This window comes from Nelumbo nucifera, chromosome 3 (assembly GCF_055504915.1).
Source record: "Nelumbo nucifera cultivar China Antique chromosome 3, China Antique-T2T, whole genome shotgun sequence".
NCBI lineage: Eukaryota > Viridiplantae > Streptophyta > Magnoliopsida > Proteales > Nelumbonaceae > Nelumbo > Nelumbo nucifera.
Genome location: NC_142651.1, coordinates 109,892,403 through 109,913,947, shown reverse-complemented (window position 1 = coordinate 109,913,947; position 21,545 = coordinate 109,892,403). Strand labels below are relative to the sequence as shown.

Below are 21,545 nucleotides of genomic sequence, written 5' to 3'. Positions count from 1 at the left end.
CATTCACTTGCTGTCATCAAAATGACGCATTGCATTACCTCATCAACCTAGAGGGAATGCCGGCCATTTTTATACATTTTAGATCTTCCTCCTCCTTTTCTCAGTTCAGCTTGACTAGCTACTCTGTCTCTCCAAGAGATGGCTCAGTTGGCGGGAAATGACGAGATAGAGTCGCTGAGAATCGAGTTAGCTGAGATTGGAAGAAGCATGAGATCTTCGTTTCGACGCCTGCACACTTCGAGTTTCAGATGCAACTCAACACTGAATAATTCAGTAAGGGATGATGGCGATGATGAATATGATTTGCAATGGACTGCAATCGAGAGACTACCCACTTTTGAGCGGCTGAGGTCGTCCTTGTTCGATGGCCATGAAGACGGAACTGGGGTAGCTGGGAAACGGGTTGTTGACGTGACCAAGCTTCGACCTTCGGAACGACACCTTTTCATAGAGAAGCTCATCAAACACATTGAGAGCGATAACCTTCGGTTGTTGCAGAAACTCAGGAAAAGAATAGACAAGTAACAACTATGCCTTTCCTTTCAGATTTCAAAGCACCCACTGACTCCTATACGTGTGTTGTCTATATAAAAATATGATGAATTCAAATTCATATATACATACATGTATGCATGCATACATGCATCATCATCATCATCAACAATCTGAATCTTTGATTTTTGTAGTGTTGGCGTGAAATTGCCTACCGTGGAGGTGAGTTATAAAAATCTTTGCGTGGAAGCTCAGTGTCAGGTTGTTCATGGGAAGCCTCTGCCAACGCTCTGGAATTCATTTAAAGGCATGATTTCTGTAAGTATGATATGAGTAATTAATTTCATATCCTTGATTACTGGTTGCAATTAAAAGATCCAAAGTTGACTTTGTTGTGGTTATAGAACATCCAAAGTTTTCTGATTTAGTTGCAGTTAAAAGATCAAGTTGACTTTGTTGTGGTTTATTCATATAGAGCATGGTCTCCCCACCAGACTGGTTGATCGTTTAGAGAAGATGCATGACTGTTAAATTTGTAATTAATCCAAAAGGGTTTCATGTGTCCATTAATAAGCCCAACAGCCCCCTGCAAGCTGCAATGTAGCCATTGTGAGCTCCTTGTCTGGACTTTTCTTTCTTTCTTTTTTCTTTTTTTTTTTTTTTGAATGAGCAAATTTTCAAGTTTGTTTTTGAGTAGCCAAAACATGAACATGCTGCCCTCTAAAGCTGGGGTGGGCTTTGGAGTGGACATATGGCAGTTACCGAACGCTGATGGAAGGGCACTCCGAGTTTGCCATATCATCTGGCCATTAATTTGCCTGAAATAGGATAGGCTTTTGTGGAGAAAAGGCCCATAACACAAGTATGCTAATGACTTGCTTGGGTAGTGGCCTAACAGAACAGGGCTCCGCCTGTTCCACTCTCCATTTGAGAGTTCTGTGATCTGTCCGAATGGCCTCTGCCACATGAAAAAAAAAAGAAAAAAAGAAAAAACCCACCTTTTGAACTGAATATCAAGCTGCAAAATCTAGCATCATTTGTAAAAATTGAATAAAACACGGGTACTACAGAGTGCAGAGGCTTCTCTATCAGAGATGCACAATAGATTTTCTCATTAATTGGTGGAGTAAGGCTAAACCAGTCCCTAGATACACCATCAAGAATATGATTTGGGATTTCATATGTCACAAAAGTCAAATAACGGCTCCATAGGCAGATCTGAACAGCCAGCCAAAATATCATGTTCCCAGAACTGGATACTATTTCCTTAACTGGTGTAGTGTGTTTCAGTGCTATGGTTTTCAGCCTTCAGTGCTCAAACCATGGTGCAGTAATCATCAGCCATTTTGATCATTAATGTATACACGGTCGTTCAACCACTGTCACTTGGATTAAGTTGGCATGTTAATAATGGATTCATCTATTTTCTTTGCATCTTTTCTTTTGGGGTTCTTGGCAACTTTGTCGAGTTGTTGCATGCTTATGCTTTTCTGAAGTATTGGAATCTTCTATTGGACAGGTCTTCTCAAAACTGTTAGGTTCAAATCATCAAAAAGCCAAGATAAACATCCTCAAAGATGTCAGTGGCATCATCAGGCCTGGAAGGTAGGTAGAAAAGCTTCTTTAACTTTCAGTGAATAATTAGAAAGGAATTATCACATATATATGTACTTTTCTGGGGTATGGTCGTGTGGCTATTGGTGTCTTTAAGGACTAATTGCCTTTTCCCCTCAACTGTTGTTAAAGAAATTGTTGTTCCAAAAGAGAAGTTTTGCCATTCTTTAGACTGTTTCTAGACCATGACTCATATTTCTAGATGTCAGATAGGTTAATAAGAAAGACGGTTATGATTGTCCATTTCAATCTAGTTTTTTGTTTTAATATATCCCCTTGGTGAAGTGAATCACATAAACTATAGATCCCACTTGCCTGCATATAACACTGTCATAGTGCTTCTCTATTGATAACTTCTTTCTACAATCTACCATTGCGTGTACCTTAGATTTTCATCATTGTAAAAGGATTATCTGGTAAATAATTCAATTTCATATGAATTTCAGAGAATTCCAGCATGCCATCCCTTTCAGAATTCTCTTAAGCCATAAAAGAAGAATTCATAGTATTATCCAAGTAACACTCATGCAGGCTTGTCTGGGTTGCAGGATGACTCTGTTGCTTGGCCCTCCAGGATGTGGGAAAACCACTTTGTTGCTGGCACTTTCAGGGAAATTAGACCAAAACCTCAAGGTTTTGTACATTTGACCTCTTATGAAAACCCTGTGAAAATCCAACTTAGAGAATAACAGATAAACAATGCATATGGTTATGAACATAGATCAATAAATCAATAATTTACAAACTATATACAGCATTCTTAAGAGAGGAATGGTAATGACAAGCTGAATTGATTGAGTTGGGTAGATCATGTTTATTGTTCTAAAATTCAATTAGACTTGCTTATATTTTCCAATAAACACTTGCAAAAGGCTTCATTATTTGTATTAAAATGAAACAAGTTTGGTTTCAATCTGTTCATAATGTCAGCCAAGAACGCCGCATATAAAAGGGGGCTTAGGTTACATTCTTGAACTTGTATGCACAAAGCACCCCAATACGTACATATAGTCAAGTTTTCCTGCAGGGAATGATGAAGTTAAAACGAAAATGAATACACAAATTTTAAGTAAAAATTGAATATTTAAGCTGATTTTCCTTATTTTTACTAACACCGTGAATTCTGGTTCTTATCAAAGCTTTTTTTTTTCTCTCTCTTAAACTACTTTCTAGGTCACAGGTGAAATATCTTACAATGGTTACAGTTTAGAAGAATTTGTTCCTCAGAAGACATCAGCTTATATAAGCCAGCATGACTTGCACATTCCTGAGATGACTGTAAGAGAAACACTTGATTTCTCAGCTTGCTGTCAGGGTGTTGGAAGCCGAGCAGGTAGGCTGTCCTTGGTCACATATTTACAGTGGTTTGGTTGTAGATTTCTTATCTATCTATGTTCAAAACTTGTTCTGTAACCCATCATATATCTGTCAAGATATTATGAAGGAGGTCAGTAGAAGGGAGAAACAAGCAGGGATTGTTCCAGATCCAGATATTGATGCCTACATGAAGGTATTACATCAGCATATCTGCTTGTCCTTGCTCATGTTTTCTGTTACAGCCTTATATGTATGAGCACAAGTAAAAGGCTTTCCAACATGAGGGCCAAATGTTTTCACTGACGTTAAAAGAGACTCAAAAACAGTGTTGCTATGGATAAACATGTTAGAATTGGATATAATGGTTTTATCACATACCTGGTGAGAACATATACAGGCATAAGTAATAAAAAAGTTAAGAGGATCTAATGGCACTGAAGTCATTATACAGGATGGAGCCAAAGTACTTGTAACACCATTTGATTTGTAGCCTTCACATGAAGCCAACGTTTATTGAACCAAAATCCAGTTGATGGACCAACACATTCTGTGGCAGGTGGCCCACAATTCTTCTACTTGTTTGATATGCAACATTGATGAATGAGAAAAAAAACCTCCAGATTATTTCTAATACTTCTGATCAGTCTGAATTGGAGCGTACCTCAGATGGTTGGGGTTATCTGACCTGTAGAGTTTTTACTATAATCAATCCAAGAGGAGTTGTATTAGAATGGAAGTCTATATGAGCATGTATACCTCATCTGCAGAAGACCATGTTTGGTCTCTAATCCTGGGATTCTTTTAGTGCATTGAAAGTATCTCCGCTGTGTTCTATGGTGGTATACTGACACGTCCCTTGTTTTCATCTTTTATTGGAACTTTTAACATTTCTCTAATTCCCAACCACAAGGAAAAACACCCTAGGACTTGAGCTAAAAAAATACTTAAGCATGTTTACAGTTCTTGTTGTCTATTTGTCTGCTTGTGAACAAGTGAGGAGAAATCATGTGCAACATGATCTCATCCGTTATTTTTATATGATTAGATAGCCTGTTATGTTCCTATGTTGGTAACTATGGTATATACTGTTTAACAGGCAATTTCGGTTGATGGCCTCGAGAAAAGCCTTCAAACAGACTACATCTTAAAGGTAGTTTTCTTCAATAGAGATGACATGATGCTTCTTCTTGGTTAACCCATATGTCTACTACTGCTATGTTTGCAATGATTTTTCTCCCATACCAATGCTTCTCAGATCATTGGACTTGATATATGCGCTGACACATTGGTTGGAGATGCTATGAGAAGAGGCATATCAGGTGGTCAAAAGAAGAGACTGACAACAGGTAGTGTGTCATAAAATGGATTGCTATAATTTAGTAAAAAATAGCGTTTCCAGTTTATTCAACAATGGTTTTAGTTTGGTAGGATCCTGAGCCTTGCCAGTTTTATACTATGTAGGGGTGTATGGTGAAAAACCTTGTTTAAGTGCTGCTTTATGTTTCAGTTTCATATCCTTGAATTTATTATCAGCATTCTAATTGATGTCCCCCTCAAATCCTATCATGTAGGGGAGATGATTGTGGGTCCAACAAAAGCTCTGTTTATGGATGAAATATCAACTGGCTTAGATAGTTCCACCACATTTCAAATTATTACCTGTCTTCAACATCTAGTGCATATCACAGATGCTACAGCATTGATTTCACTTCTTCAGCCAGCACCAGAGACCTACGATCTCTTTGATGATATTGTTTTGATGGCAGAAGGGAAGATTGTATACCATGGTTCACGCAATCATGTTCTCGAGTTCTTTGAAGATTGTGGATTTAGGTGTCCAGAAAGAAAAGGGGCTGCTGACTTCCTCCAAGAGGTGCAGGGTGGCTTATTCTTCTCTCTCACTCTCTTTCTCTCTACTAGATCAGTGAACAGACAACTTTAGCTACTACAAAGAAAAACTAATCAAGCATAAAGATATCACTATACAAAAATGCCCTACCAATTTTAGCTGTAGAGTTCAGCTCTCTAGGGATCCATTGAATCTGCAATCTGTTTCCATCTTTTGAGAAAGCTAGAATGAAAGGAATATACATGTATTCTAAGGAGAGGAGCATTCAATTTGGAGGTTATGCTTGACTCTAGTTATTTTGTAATTGTGTAGACCATATGTCACAAGGAATATGAAGGCCATATGAATGCATATATAAGAAGATATCATTTTATATTTAGTGAAACTTAAATTATGACCCCTATTTGCAATCTCATATTTTGTTTGATTGGGGTGGTTGTTGGAAAACCCATGTTAAAATAATTGGAGCTTCCATGTTTGTTTGAAAAGGAATTCATTTTAATCACATAGGCACAATCAATGACTCTTGGTGTTCTTTTTGTTGTTGGTGGTGTTGTTGTTTGATTTACCTTTTCAAGGTGAAGCTATTTGATTTTTCCACTTATTTTCAGGTTCTCTCTCGAAAGGATCAAGCACAATATTGGAAACATATAGAGCTACCTTATAGATTTGTTTCTGTCGACGAATTCTCTAGAAAGTTCAAGGAATACCATATAGGACAGAATCTAGAAAAGGATCTCTTGAAGCCATACGATAAGTCCCAGAGCCACAAGAGTGCATTATCCTTTAGAGTGTACTCCCTAACTAAATGGGAACTCTTTAGAGCTTGCATGACAAGGGAATTTCTTCTCATGAGGAGGAACTCTTTTATATATGTGTTCAAAACAACTCAGGTAGCTACCATTACATTAGGTATTTTGTCATTCTTATCAATAATATTAATACATTGTGTTAAGGCATTGGGAAAGCTAACAGCATCTTCACATCCTCTTACAGCTTGTTATCATTGCAAGCATCACAATGACTGTTTTTCTGCGGACTCGAATGGATGTTGATGTGGTCCATGCAAATTACTACATGGGCTCTCTATTTTATGCACTTGTCATACTTCTTGTTGATGGATTTCCAGAGTTATCCATGACCGTTACAAGACTTGCTGTTTTTCACAAGCAGAAAGCTCTGTATTTTTATCCAGCTTGGGCTTATGCTATCCCAGCCGCTGTTCTGAAGATTCCACTTTCTTTAATTGAGTCCTTGGTTTGGACATCCCTTACTTACTTTGTCATTGGATACAGTCCTGAGATCAGAAGGTGTGTCATGTTGAAGCCCAAATTTCAGTAGATGAATCAAACACAATTTAGGTAGACTGTAGACTCAAATAATAGCATGTGGTAGAAGTGGTATAGGTTCAATATGATGGGATCCACACTTCAATGTAGCATAACTGAAGGGTCTTATATCCCCCCTCCCAAAAAAAAGAAAATAAATAATAAGAAAAGATAATCAACAAGTAAAGAAGTTAAAAGTTGGATGTCTGTAACATCTTATGTATTGATTACCTTGGAAAAAGATGAGAGGAACTAGTTGATTATTTTTTTGATAAATTAAGAGGAATAAGTTGATAAATGGGTCTCAGAATATAATAGTCCTGTTTTTATACCTTGTAGAGTGGATATCTTGAGTGTGTGGGTTCAAACCCTTCCTGCACAGATGTTTCTTGGTATCAGTAGATTCGGTACATGTTTGGAAGGTCATGTACTTTTATTGCATGTATGCTTGATACTCTCTTCAGAATACTGTAAGATAATTTTGGATACAGATCTTGCATATCATTTTGGACTAATGTATTTCTATTTTTATGTTTCTTAGGTTCTTCTTCCAGTTCCTTCTACTATTCGCTGTGCATCTAACATCAATATCGATGTTCCGTTTTGTTGCCTCAGTCTTCCAGACTGTGGTTTCTGCTATGACAGCTGGCAGTTTTTCATTATTATTTGTCTTTTTATTTGGCGGTTTCATTATCCCAAAATGTAAGGTGGCATCTTTACTTATTACCTCCAGACTAAGTTCTCAAATGGATTTACTTAATGGTTTTATGGATGCAGCCTCTATGCCTGCTTGGTTGAAGTGGGGATTCTGGGTTTCCCCATTGACATATGGTGAAATAGGGATAACTGTAAATGAATTCCATGCTCCACGATGGCTAAAGGTGAGCATCAAACTGCCCAATGCGATATCTTTTGTGATTGAGGCAACTTAGGTGCTTACTGTTACATTATAGTGATGTTATTGCCAATGTTCTATGGATGTTCACTGCATACATGAAAATGATTGGGCCCACTTCTTTGATGCATTGTTAAATCAGATCTATGTTGGAGTTGGCATACTAAGATGTCAAATGACTCAAATCATCTTATTGATGGATCTTTCTCCTTTTCATTTAATTCCACCATATGTTTATCAAACATTTCAAAAGTACATAAGATTATAGGCTATGATCATTTGATCGTTCTGAATACATAGATATATCTTGGATGGAATGAGTAAATATATAGATATTTATCTTACATGGTACACGTAACTGTATGGCATATAATCTTATATATTTTCCCAAAAATAAATCTTGGTTTTACCCATAGTTAGGTTTGTCTGAATACAATGAAATTGTTGGTCATTCATTCTTCAGTAATTGCCCTCTCTGTTTCCTCTTTATAGATGTCATCCACAAACACAACTATAGGGGAACAATTACTTGAAAGCCGTGGATTAAACTTCAATGGATACTTTTATTGGATATCACTTGGTGCCTTATTTGGATTTTGTATTCTTTTCAACATTGGATTTACCATGGCCTTAACGTTTCTAAAGTGTAAGTTCATCTTTTGTTGCTTCATATGACTATTCAGAAAATAATATATTTATACATGGTAACCTACTTGCTTTTGATACACATCCAGCTCCTTCTACCTCTCGTTCTTTTATTTCATATGAAAAACTCTCTCAAATACAAGGAACAGAATATTCAAGCAATAGTGCATATGTTGAGGAAGACCCCACTGATATTTCTTCTATAACGACATCAGAACCTAAAAAAGGTGAGATCAGTTCCCTAATTATCTATTTTATTGTTGACAATGTTAATAGAAAATGAATTCTTGTCAGTGTCAAGCCTGACATTGCTGGTACCTAGCTGATGGAGGAGGATAGCATGCAGCTAGAAGCCGGTGTAAATTTTTATATCCATGATCGTTTATTGAATCCTTGAATCCCCATATAGTTGGGACAAGGCTTTGTTGAGTCAACTTGATAGCTTTATTGAATCTGAAGCAGAGTAAGTAGTAGCTGCTGCTCTACCATGATGAATATTATCTTAGATTTGATTCTACTGACTTACTTAAGAATCCCATGGCTGATTTTACAGGAAGGATGGTTTTACCTTTTCAACCTCTAACAGTAACATTTCAGGATGTACAGTACTATGTTGACGTTCCTGTGGTAATCATGTTAAAACAACTTTTCTTTTTGCACTTAATTTGAATAATGTGTCAAATATAGGAAGAAACCAGATCAGATGAATTGAATAAGCCTTCAATCATTTTGGTCTCAGGAAATGAGAGAGCATGGTTTCACAGAGAAGAAGCTCCAACTTCTTCGTGATATTACAGGTGCTTTCAGGCCTGGTGTTCTCACAGCATTGATGGGTGTCAGTGGAGCTGGGAAAACAACTCTGATGGATGTTCTTTCTGGAAGGAAAACCAGTGGTACTATTGAAGGAGAAATAAGAATTGGTGGAAATCCCAAGGTGCAAGAGACATTTGCTCGGATATCAGGTTACTGTGAGCAGACTGATATACATTCTCCACAAATAACTGTAGAAGAATCCGTAATATATTCTGCTTGGCTGCGGCTCCCACCTGAAATTGATTCAAATACTAAAGCTGTAAAGATTCCTTAATCAAGAAGTGAACTTTTTTCTTTCTGAAGGTATCTTTGAGACAACCTTATAGTAAAACTGGTGTGGACCATGTTTTTTGCAGGAATTTGTAAATGAAGTCCTTGAAACCATTGAACTTGATGAAATTAAAGATGCTTTAGTAGGAATACCTGGTATTAGTGGTTTATCAACTGAGCAACGCAAACGTCTTACCATAGCTGTGGAGCTTGTTGCCAATCCATCTATTATCTTCATGGATGAACCTACTTCAGGCTTGGATGCAAGAGCTGCTGCGATTGTAATGCGGACAGTTAAGAATGTTGTCAATACAGGAAGAACAATTGTTTGCACTATTCACCAACCAAGTATTGATATCTTTGAGGCATTTGATGAGGTAAAATCCACCATTTCTATTGTGAATTCTGAAGATAAATATTACATTTGAAACATATGATGTGCTGTAATATTCACTACTGTGAAAACATTTGTCTGTCTCTTGGAGCCCGAGAATGATACTTCCCGCACTTAGAACACTTGGTTCAGATTTTTTGAGTTGGATATTTTATGAATTCAATATGACACACCACAATGATCAGATTCATAAAGGCCCATTACTGAATGTTGGTCCCAGATATCTGGGGTCTTAGGAAGGGTGGACTAGATAGTCATAACCTTTGGCATTTTTTGCATGAAATAGTCACAACCCGAGATTTCACCACAAATTTGGTCCTTTCACTTGTATTCTGTCAATAACAACAAATACTTTTCGACTATCTATCCTTCTTTAAGATTCTCAAGCTTTAACTCAATATTGGAGAGTTAAGATCTTTTGTTTAGTGTTTAGTTGAACTGCATATTGGCTTTTCCCCATTCAATAGAGGGCCACCTTTTTCCATCCGCAGAAATGCTTAATAGATTTCTTAATATCCATGAGGTTTCTTCTTGATTGTCCACCTAAGGAGTTGGCACCATTTATGGAAGCAGCATCTGTGGTGCTTCTTGAGTAGTATATAATTTTTCATGCAGAAGTTACAAAATTCTTTTGCACAATTTGAGTTGCATCTTTTGGGAGTTCCATTGATCGGGTATCTGAATATGCTATCTATATGCTTCATGTCACGTTTATAATACTGTAATTTGATCAACTCTGTTGGAACTTGAAAAGTAGACATGGTGTCACCATTTTCTATCTTTTCATTTTTCTTTATATCCAACACTGTAGTGTCATTTAAATACATTGGTCACCACTCCAATGCACAATTTTCTCTTCTTGCAGTTGATTTTAATGAAAACTGGTGGAAGCATAATCTACTCTGGACCATTGGGTCAGCATTCAAGTAGGGTTATTGAATATTTTGAAGTAAGTTTGAAATGACAATACTTACAAATTTTGGGATTTTATTTTCACCATCATTCAGTTTTGATATAATTTAACCTTATTTTTATCGAATTAATTGTCAGAAAATCTTGATTTTGCTTCCTCTATTTTTCTAATAGAGTATCCCAGGGGTGCCAAAGATTGAAGACAACTATAATCCAGCAACGTGGATGCTGGAGGTCACTTCTTCATCTGCAGAAGCAGAACTTGCTGTAGACTTTTCCCAACTTTATAGGGAGTCGGTATTTTATGTGTGAGTATAACTACAAGCTATTAATTCCTACAGCAATGCGTAAGGGGAAATCATGTGATGACACTGTAGTATTGTATTATAAGCACAACGTTTATCTGGTATGGTGGTGCATGTGCTTAGTTGCTTACTGATTATGGTCAATCTAATTAATTTCCTACCTAGAATATTATATAATTGTCAGATGATTTGGATGATATAACTGTGATGAATTACATCTTGTGCACCTTCTTGGAAATGGTCCTGAAAATTTTCTTCCTTTTGGATTGTTTGAATTTGAACCATCCGATTTGATTTAACATTTAGCTAGTGATTTATTAGTTAGATTTAGTGATTGAATAAATAATTAAATATTGCAAAAAAAACTCCATGTAAAGAAGAGAGCTTATAGCACAAAACAGGAAAATGAAAGTGTCATGCATTCATGTTGCGATACATAACAAAGATGGAAACAGGAAACCAAAGGCTGAAGTATTGGTTTCCTAATAAGTATTGAACATCTTCAGATCTACTCTAGCACCAAGAGAATCAAAACAAGAATATGGGGAAATTGAAGCTTTCACAATCACAAATTAAGGATTGATAGCTATTTATCAAATGCCACATGAAATCTGCATGGATCAGTATTTGCAAAAATAGAAAGGAAAGTGAGCAGCATGCAATGAAATACAAGTTCTTCAAGGATATGAGATCAAAACCTATAAAAAGTGATTCAAATTCAGAATGAAAATAAAGGGAAGTAATTTCAGCACATCACTTCTTTTTATAAAAGCGGCACAACCAAATTATTGATCAAAATATACTTATTCTAAAAGACAAAAGTTCCCCTATGCATTAACTAATAATTATTTTCCTTGTAAATAGTGGTATTCTTTGCCTTTTCATTGGAGATTCTCGTGGTTTTTTTTTAATGTGGAGTGTGCCCTAATCATTTCTCAATAAATTAATCATGTTAAAATAATTCTTCAGATAATACTTTTCTTACTTCAAAATCTAGACCTATAAAACTTGACTAGATTTAGCCAAAAAGAGAAAAGTAAAAAAAAAAAAAAAAAAGATGAATAAATCCCTCAAGTGAAAATTTTTAGGAAAATACAAAAGCTGAAGGGTAACTGTATTTCAAAGTCATGGCATGATCCTTGGTTTAAATAAAAGAAATTATTTATTTTTCTTCTTCTTTTTTGCATTTATGATGTTTTTCTTCTGAGCGGATTTAACCAGAAAAGGATAAGTAGAAAAAGGAAATCCTCAAATAAAACTAATTTAGCAGATCTAAAATGAAAGGAAACCATATTTCAAACTTTTCTTTACATCATAGTATGATCATTGATTTAAAATAAAGGGATTTTTTTAGATTTCTCCATTTCCTTTTCTAGGTTTGTCATGATTTCTTCTTACTTTTATTTTGTTGAAGCCAAAACTAACTTTCATTGAGGAATGCTCAGATTACAAGAAACCGACGCATAGACTGAACAACTACCAAGAGACCCAACAAAAGAAGCAGTAAGACAGAAGCAAAATAATACTGATAAAACAGCAAAGACAACTTAAACTTAGTAAACTGAGCACCAGGAGTGTCATCTTGCAAGGAGGGCGCTTCTTAGGAGAGCCTTAAAGGGGTGGGCCTGGTCTCTTAAATTCTATAACTTTTCCCAAGCAAACAAACTCTTCCTTCAAATCCTTCCCAAAATTTTTATCCTGTGACAACAGTTTCCAATTAGACATAGGGACAGACCATGACCAGAAAATCTTCCCAGCCAACCTTCCTTGTTGATTATAAATAAATAAAATTATTCCAACCTTTAATACAATTAGAACACCTAAAATATAGGAACTTTAAGAAAATTTCATGTTACTCTCTTATATTTTACATAGTTTTCTTGGGCAAGTTAAAAGTTAAAACTAAAGTTTCCAGTCGTCATAAAATTTCTATCGATACATGATACAAGATATGATTATCTTAAAACCATGGTTATGGTTTATGGGCATTTTCTATTGTGTTCTGATTGCAGGGACAACAAAGAGCTAGTGAAGCAATTAAGCATTCCACCTCCTGGTTCAAAGGACTTGCATTTTTCTACCCGTTTTCCACAGAATGGTTGGGGGCAGTTCAGAGCTTGCTTGTGGAAACAACACTTGTCCTATTGGAGAAGTCCTGAATACAACTTTATGCGACTAATGCATATGTTTATCTCATCTCTGGTGTTTGGAGTTCTGTTTTGGAATCAAGGGCAGAAGATGTAAGCCATTTAAACTTTATGAATGTTACAAATAGAGGATATTCAAGACATTATAAGAGTAATAGACAAGGATGTATTAGTGAACCTGGTAACAATAAAGATCAGAGGGCCTTCATGCAATGGGTCCCATATAAAAGATATTGGATGTCCTTGCTCTCAACCTCAGCCAATGTATTAACCATCTGATATATCCCATTTTTCTTATATTTCACATTTTTGTTGGATGAGTTATATATAAGTTAAATGCTTAGGATCACTTTATTTATTCGATTTATTATTTAAAATATCTATTAGTTGGGTTGTATCAATTGATGAATTCCAGTAAAAAACATGTAGACCACTTTATTGGTATGTTATTCCTAGATTATTGTTGGTTTATGCAAGGGCAGATCAAGCTCCTTCAAAAGCATGTTATAGTAAACATGATGAAAAAAATTAAAAGAATTTGTAAAATATAGTCCTACTTGCAAATGGATGTGTTCATTGATTTGCTTCATTTGGAAAGAGTAAGTACTATCTCTATGGGGAGAAAGAAATGCTCTAGGACTATTCAGATTCTAATCCCTAAATATGTAACACTTTTTTCTTCTATGTTTCAAATGGTAAGCAAGACTTTCTTCCATTAACTGACATATTACTTTTCTTTTTTTGAAGAAATAACCAACAGGACTTGTTCATTATACTTGGTTCGATGTTCGCTGCTGTGATTTTCTTGGGCATTAACAACTGTTCATCAGTTTTTCCATTTATTTCCATAGAACGCACTGTTTTGTACCGGGAAAAATTTGCAGGAATGTATTCTTCATGGGCCTATTCCTTTGCACAGGTCAAAATTCTCTCTCAAAAACTCATGGAATATTCCACTCATGGAGTATACCATATTCAATAAGAAACATGAGTTTTCCAAAACTGCATTTAGATTCAGTTAGATTCTCTAGGTCACTGAACAATTTGATTAACTTGTGTTGATTTGTCTTCTTTCTGGACCTTTTATTTTTGAGAGTTGGAAAAGATAAAGGAAGGTGGTTTTACTTCTGCAGTATTCAATTAAGAGATTTTCCCATGGATTTCTACTCTATTTTATTTAAGGAATGTATTAGTTTTCATGCATTTTGTATTCCTCTCTTAATATTTCTGTTGTTTGTAATTGTTTAGAAATTTTTCAACCTTATACCAAGAAGAACTTATTATTTATTGTTCTAAACTCTGTTGTTGATCTTTTGAAGTCTACTTGATACTTTGTCCAAACATCTCAGGTTATTATATATTTAGTATTTCCTATATTTTCAGCTTAGGCAAACTGACAACTTGTTTTTGCAGGTGACAGTCGAGCTTCCCTACGTGTTCGCTCAAACATTTCTGTTTGTGATTATTACATATCCAATGATTGGATACTACTCGTCAGCCTATAAGATATTCTGGTATTTTTATGCCATGTTTTGTAACTTGGTCTACTTCAATTATCTTGGAATGCTGATGGTGGCATTGACACCAAATGTTCAAGTGGCTGCCATACTGTCCTCTGCCTTCTATACCATGCTCAATTTGTTTGCTGGGTTTCTGATTCCCAAACCGGTAAGACAACCACTAACTTGGGTACTAAATTCATATGGATATATGTGGTCATTTGATCCTTTTTTGTGCCTCAAGCTACTCATGTCATCTTCCTACCGTTACATGGGTATCTGCACAGTGTGGATTCCTGTGAAAAAAAGACTATTTTTCACATTAACCTTTCTATAATGAAATCAATAGATTGAGTTTAGAGTTGCAGAACTGATAATAAGGTATTGTTGGCATGTGTCCATAATTTAGAGGATTGAAGATAAATGGGAAAAAATAAGCTTGCCACACTGGTAATTATTCCTATTTGTTGCATTCATTTTGATAGTGGAGTAAAGTGCTGCATTCATTTGTAGGACACGTCTAATTGTAGGTTCTAATGCTTTCAATGTGAAACATGTGGCAACTTGTAAGGGTGGCAATATTCACGAATCCTATAGGTCCACAGCCAAGAAACTTACATATATTTATATGATGCATAAGTCCTGTAAAATGAAAATAACAAAAGGAAAGCAATAACTATTTAGTATTTTTCTCATGCTGTTTTTTGGTTCTTTATGTGTGTGTGAATGTGGGTGCGGGGAAGATAGACATTCCACCACTAGACTCAGATCAGACACATGACAATACAAACTGATGTCTGAGCCTCAAAGGAGGTCCTGTCCCATATAAGAGTCCCCTTTACCAAGTAGCCACCTTTCAGTCTCTATGTAGAAAAAACAAACCTTGGTCAAGAAAGCTACACTACATTTCATCCAAAGAATTGCATTTACTGAGCCACTTTCAATTGCAAATGGGTCACCCAACTCCTGAGAAAAAAAATGCTTACCGCTAAGCCAATTATTTATCTAAGCAAGTTAAGATGCATTCAGATTGACTGTTGTAGAATAAGCTTACCTGGTGTAGGAACAACAAAACATGTATGAGACTGACCCATATATGTGGTTTTCTTGCAGCGAATTCCGAAATGGTGGATTTGGTTGTATTATATTTGCCCCACATCTTGGTCACTGAACGGTCTCTTAACATCACAATATGGGGATATAAACAAGGAGATATTGGTATTTGGTGAAACAAAAACAGTGGCTGCCTTCTTAATAGATTACTATGGGTATGACCATGATCGTTTGGCCCTTGTCGCCATTGTCCTTTTGGTCTTTCCTCTTGTCTTGGCATCTCTTTTTGCATACTGTATAGGAAGGTTGAATTTCCAGAGGAGGTAAATTGTGTACAAAATATAAACCAACCATATCCGAAATCTCTGAATTCTGTTGTATATTGTCTCACATCTCCCAAAAGAAAATATCATATATCAAGTAATTTAAATTGTCCCTCAGCCATTTCTCTAACTATCATCTCAATGGACAGTTAAAATGTTGTGTATGAATTAATGCAGCAGTGACTTGGATTATTATTAAATGTAGCTAGTAAGATAGTGTTTTAGAAATTCTGTATCGGCTATAAGGGCCTTTGCAACGAGCAAGGTAAATTCACTCAAAGATTCCACTCTTTTTCTTTATCATTCTATTTTCATATTTTTCTCTTTATTCCAAAATCCCTCAAATGAAAACCAGAACTCCGGTGGTTTCTTCAATAAGTATGAATGCAAGTATTTTGTCTATATGATATACTAGCTGGCCCCGTGTGATGCACGAAATTGGACTTAAAACTTATTATTCCATAGAGCTACACAACCGGCCTCCCCGATCAAGTGGGTATGGGATGGAGATTGCCTTAACAGGGACAAGGTGGGGATGGAATTAATGGGAATACCTGATTGGGGACGGGGAGTGAAGTCCACACCTTACCCCAACCCCGATTATATATATTAAATATATGTGTATATAGATTATATTAAATATATAATATTATTTATATATATATAAATATATTTAAAATATTATTTGCATTTTAATTTTTCCTTTATTTTAAATAAATACCTTTCTAAAAACAAACTTCCAATTAAAAAATTCAGGGAATCAAGTTCCTAATGGGGAAGCCCTCTCTGTCAAGGACTAGGGGTGTAGGCTAAAATTTTTTACAGGGATTAATTTAAAACTCGAGGTCAGGATGGGGAGTATGATCCCTGCCCCGAACCCGCCCATTGCCATTCCTACCCTGGGGTCATTCCCTAAACCCATAACACCCCCCAAACCCATAAATATAGTTCCATTAATTATGGTAATTATAATTGTAGTATCCAATACTTATGGAAATTATTAAAAATTTTCAATTATTTATTTGAAAATTGAAAGTTTTATAATTTAAATTTCACTAAATTAACAAGATCACTAATTATTGCTCTAAAATTATAGTAAATATCAAAATTACTGAAAATATAAAAAATAAATTTATATTTATTTAAATTAATTTTCCACTAAAAAACTACTGAAAGTTTTTAGTTATTGTTTGATAATATCATTAAATATTAATAAATTGTCCAAAATTACTGAAAATATCAATAACTACTAATTGCTAAAAATTACTGATAATTTTTAATTGTTAAATTTGTATTTATTAATATTTTAATTAATTATTAATTTTTTAGTAAATATTGATTTCAATAATTAATTTTCAAAAAATTCTGAAATTAAATTACCAAAATCAGTAATTCTCAGTAATTAAAATTTTTAATTTACCAAAATTATGAAAAATTATAGTTTGGGTGTTGATATTTACTAAATAATATTCAATAATATAAGTAATTATTGAAAATATAAAAAATATTTCACAAATTAATTTAACTACCCAAACTAATTTATCCACGTTTTTGGTTTTTAGATGGTTTATAATATAGGTTAAGAGGTGTTTTAGGAGGAATTTTAGATGGGAGAAATTGTTTAGGAGAAATTTTAGGAGGGGGGTTGGTAGCATGAGAGAGAGAGTTGGAGTGGAACTCTAGTGAAGAAGAGAGTGTTGCCACATGGCAATATAGATTAAGAGGTGTTTTAGGAAGAATTTTAGGGGGAATAGATAGTTTAGGAGAAATTTTAGGAGGGGGTTGGCTAAGGTGGTGTTTTGCATCGGTGTCGCTGCTGCAGTAACATGTTTGAAAATGGTGCTCCAAACCATGCCTTGGAAATTGAGAAGGCATGGTCTGGGGAAACGTCGAATTTGACATTTTCTCAATTTGGAGCTCGTTGCTGCCAATGAGGACATGATGTGGCAATGATGTGGACTTCCTATAATAGGCACCAGTGCTGAAAACAAATATGGAGCAATAGTACCAAACAGAAGGTGTTGTTGTTGCTCCAGGAAACGTCCTACCTGGTAGCAACATTTCCAAACAAAAAAAATGCATCATTTTCTCATAAAACGGTGCTTCCAACCCACACAAAAAAGATGTTGTATATGCAGCATCAATATCAAACATATACTAAGTGATTGAGAACATGAGAGAGAGATTTGGAGTGGCACCCTAGTGTAGAAGTGAGGGCTGCCACGTGGTTACATGGAAGGGTTAGGAAGGGATAAGGGAGAAAGGAAAGAGGCTTAAAGAGAAAAGAGAAAAGGGGGAATGGGAGAAGGAGAGGGCTGTTGACGTGTGACCTAACCGCTTTATAATATAATATAGACAAGGAGATACATATAGTTGGGAAGATGATGATGATGATAAATGTTAGCTGCCAAAATTTGCTAAAGGCTGAACTGAGAATTTGCTGGAAACCTCGGCTGTAGGGGTTTTACCTCGATTAAAGACCTCCGTTGATGATGTGCCACTTATAATTACAAAAGAGCATCAGAGGCCCTAGAGTAATTTTAATCAGGATTCAGTCCTCACAAAATTTGTTCTCATACATAGGAACAGCTCACCATTGTTATAAATATTGGCAGCAACAATGAATAAACAAAAATATACAAAAGGTAGACCTGTTCATGGGCCAGGTTGGGCCAAGCTTTTACCATTTATCAATAGAAAATGTCCCGCTTGAATTCAAGCCTGAATTTGGTCCAATAATTGAGCCTATTATTGAGCCCAAACCTGAAGCCCACTCTGAGTAGGAACAAGTCGTGACTTTTGACGAAAATGCAACTGATCGGTTACCACTTTTATGATGTCGGTTATTTGGTTATAAGTTTTTTTTTTTTTTTCAGGTATCATGTCTTTGTGGCATCATAGTAGAACCGTTTTTTTTAAACCAATGCAGATCAGGTGAGCATATTGAATGATCACTTAGAAAAAATTTTAACACCTATCCCTTAAAATACCCTCAGTCTACCCTTGAAAAAGATTAAAAACAACTTTTGATAATAGGTGTTAGAATATTTATGAAGTGAATGTGCTTACAATTTTGTGCCTACTTAGATTTTGACTCTTTTAAAACGGCCAAAGGTTTTTGTTTCTCCACCATTTTTCCGCATCAGACACCGAAGATCTACTGTACCCGTATGTGATAAGAGTGCATTTAGGGCAACCACAGTTGCTGCATTATCCAATGACCTCCAATCAAAATTGAGCACACCAATCATATTTTTATGGGAAATTGTCAAAAACTCACCATGAGTTTTCAGCATTTCTCTTAAACTCACCACAACTTTTCAAAATGTCTAAAGCTCACCATGTCACTAACTTGACGTTAAAGAGACTAACGGCTGTTAATATATTGATATTTTAACCTTCATAGAAAAATATAAAATATATACATATATTTTAATATTTAGATATGGAAAAAGGAAAAAGTTCAAAAAATATTTTCAAATATAAAATACATAAAAAAAGAAATTGCAAAAAATATAAAAAATTATAGAAATTGCACAAAAAATAAAAAAAAAATATTTTCAAATTATAGAAACTACAGAAATTGAAAAACAAAATCAGAAAATAAAAGTTGTAGAAAAAACACCAAAAATTATAGAAAAACACAGAAATTGCAAATAAATAACAAAAAATACAGGAAATTTTATAGATTGTATAAAATAGAAAAATGTAAAAAAACAGAAATTATAAAAAACATTAGAAAGTATAACAAAACACTAAAATGTTTAAAAAAAATCAAAATTGAAAAATGAAAAAGACCCTTTTCCTCTAACTCGCGCCATTCAAGGGTGATTTGGTCATAAAAATTGTTATTTATGCTGACGTGGACACCTCTATTAAGAAACATTAATGGTGCACTAACGGAAGGTGAGTTTTGGAAAATAAAAACGTACTGACATGGTGAGTTTTAGACGTTTTGAGAAGTTGTGGTGAGTTTAAGAGAAATGCTGAAAACTCATGGTGAGTTTTAGACAATTTACCTATTTTTATAATGCAAACTTCGCGGCGGATTTGTTAGGAAACTTAAATTTAGGCTGTTTGTTTGAAGGAAAAGGTAGGGAAAGGAAGGGAAAGATAGGGAAACCTATACAATGTTTTGTAAAGGTTTCCTTACCTTTCCTTTCCCTACCTTTTCCTTCAAACCAAACATAAACATATCTAATGATACAACCAAAAGCACTGATGTGTTTATCTTGAGGTGAAGGGTTTCTTGACTAGCTTTATTAGTGATTCCGGCGCCCTTGAAGAGCAACGATGATGACCAAAGAAGGTGACACAACCGATGGTCCATTAGAGAAGATGGCGACCGGAAAAAGGCACCATGTTTTTTGGTAGGGAACTCCCCCTTGGTTAGAGAAGATCATCTAGTTTGATGTGCCTAGACTTTTTTCTTCCTTATGGAAAGGACTGAGTTTTTTGTTTTATCTCGGTTTTCTGTTTCTATTCTTTTATTGATGCAACAATTAAAACATGTAACTGCCTTTCTTTTGGGCCTGGTTTGCTTTTCGATAAGTTATTTACTTGGATAAATGCATTTACTTGAGTAAAATATTTCTCAAGTAACACCTACCCCATTAAGTACATTCATCAATATTCTTTTATTTCTTAGGTAAATAAGACAATGACCGATTTGGCCATAAAAAGCTTCTATTAAATGGGGCATTTTTGTCCCATCTAGGGATGGCAAAAAAGTCTAGGGAGGGTTTTGTAAATTGTAGACCCTACCCGTCTCTCTAAACCCCCCAACTCATACCCGCCCCAAAACACATAGCGGGTTGGATTTTGAGAATCCAAACCTTATCCACACATGAAAATGCAAAACCCTCCCTAACCCTACGGGTTGGATTTAAAACTCGTATCTAATTTCTTTTTTTTTCTTGTTATATATAAGTAATAAATATGTAAAAGTAACACAAATAAACAACAAAATTTCTAATTATTTAATCAAGACAAAAAATACATAAACTATCAATTATCCTTTATATAAAATTTTAAATATTATTAAGTTCAACACATAGTACATAAAGTTTATATGTTTTTCAACAATATGTGAGCTGAGGAGGGTCGAGTTTAGCTTAATACCATACCCCTAAGGGAGGGTTGTAGAATCCCAAAACCCATCCTTGGGGTGGATACCCACTTGGTAGAGTAGAAATGTACATCTTTCCCCTCTCAAAATCCAAAAAAGAATGAATGGACCCTTTGTTTCAAGTTTTGTATTCTCCACTAGGAGTGAGCAGATGGGTAGGTTCTACCTGGAACCGATCTCATCCAATTTGTTATAGGGTAGGGTTTGGTTCCAAATTCTTGGAATTGATCCCCACCTAAGTCAATTTCAGAGTCTAAGGGTTTACCATACCCAAACCAACCTGATGAACCAGCCTTGGTTGGCTTTGGTGGAACTGGCATTGGAACTAAACTTGCTTTTAAATAAACCCCAAAATATTTTTAACGATTTAAAGATTTGAGCCCAAGCACTCATGGTTACAAAAGCCATGGTGTCACTTGACCATCAATGTACTTAAGTGATTTGATCATTTATTTTCATTTTAATATTTGTATGTATATAATAAATAATGTAAAAGGTAATATTTACATAATTTAAATCATAATTACAAGTTTTCTAATAATAAATTAATATATTATGATA

At 35.1% G+C, this 21,545-nt stretch overlaps 1 protein-coding gene across 2 annotated transcripts; it reads left to right on the top strand.

Moving 5' to 3' along the window:
* Positions 1–15,986, top strand: LOC104607125 (pleiotropic drug resistance protein 3-like). 2 transcript variants are annotated; one of them, XM_088902095.1, is made up of 24 exons: positions 1–521; positions 687–810; positions 2,012–2,097; positions 2,655–2,739; positions 3,280–3,439; positions 3,540–3,616; positions 4,520–4,573; positions 4,679–4,769; positions 4,995–5,296; positions 5,884–6,165; positions 6,269–6,582; positions 7,142–7,302; positions 7,378–7,481; positions 7,988–8,141; positions 8,230–8,367; positions 8,694–8,767; positions 8,880–9,212; positions 9,310–9,600; positions 10,483–10,566; positions 10,704–10,837; positions 12,847–13,074; positions 13,729–13,900; positions 14,395–14,649; positions 15,594–15,986. In XM_088902095.1, exons 1-24 carry the CDS (start codon positions 139–141, stop codon positions 15,858–15,860), a joined length of 4,353 nt encoding a protein of 1,450 aa, XP_088758221.1. In that variant the 5' UTR covers positions 1–138; the 3' UTR covers positions 15,861–15,986. The 2 variants fall into 2 exon arrangements, with proteins under 2 accessions (XP_088758221.1, XP_088758222.1); XM_088902096.1 differs by lacking the exons at positions 1–521; positions 687–810 and having other exon boundaries at positions 2,053–2,097; positions 2,638–2,739.
* Positions 15,987–21,545: the final 5,559 nt, after the last annotated feature.

What these genes read in the sequence shown, in the direction of transcription:
- LOC104607125 (XM_088902095.1), top strand. Translation starts at nt 139, where the DNA reads ATGGCTCAGTTGGCGGGAAATGACGAGATAGAGTCGCTGAGAATCGAG. An exon ending in ATGCTCCACGATGGCTAAAG is followed by an intron (nt 7,482 to 7,987) that starts GTGAGCATCAAA and finishes TCCTCTTTATAG; the next exon opens with ATGTCATCCACAAACACAAC. An exon ending in TTGATTCAAATACTAAAGCT is followed by an intron (nt 9,213 to 9,309) that starts GTAAAGATTCCT and finishes TGTTTTTTGCAG; the next exon opens with GAATTTGTAAATGAAGTCCT.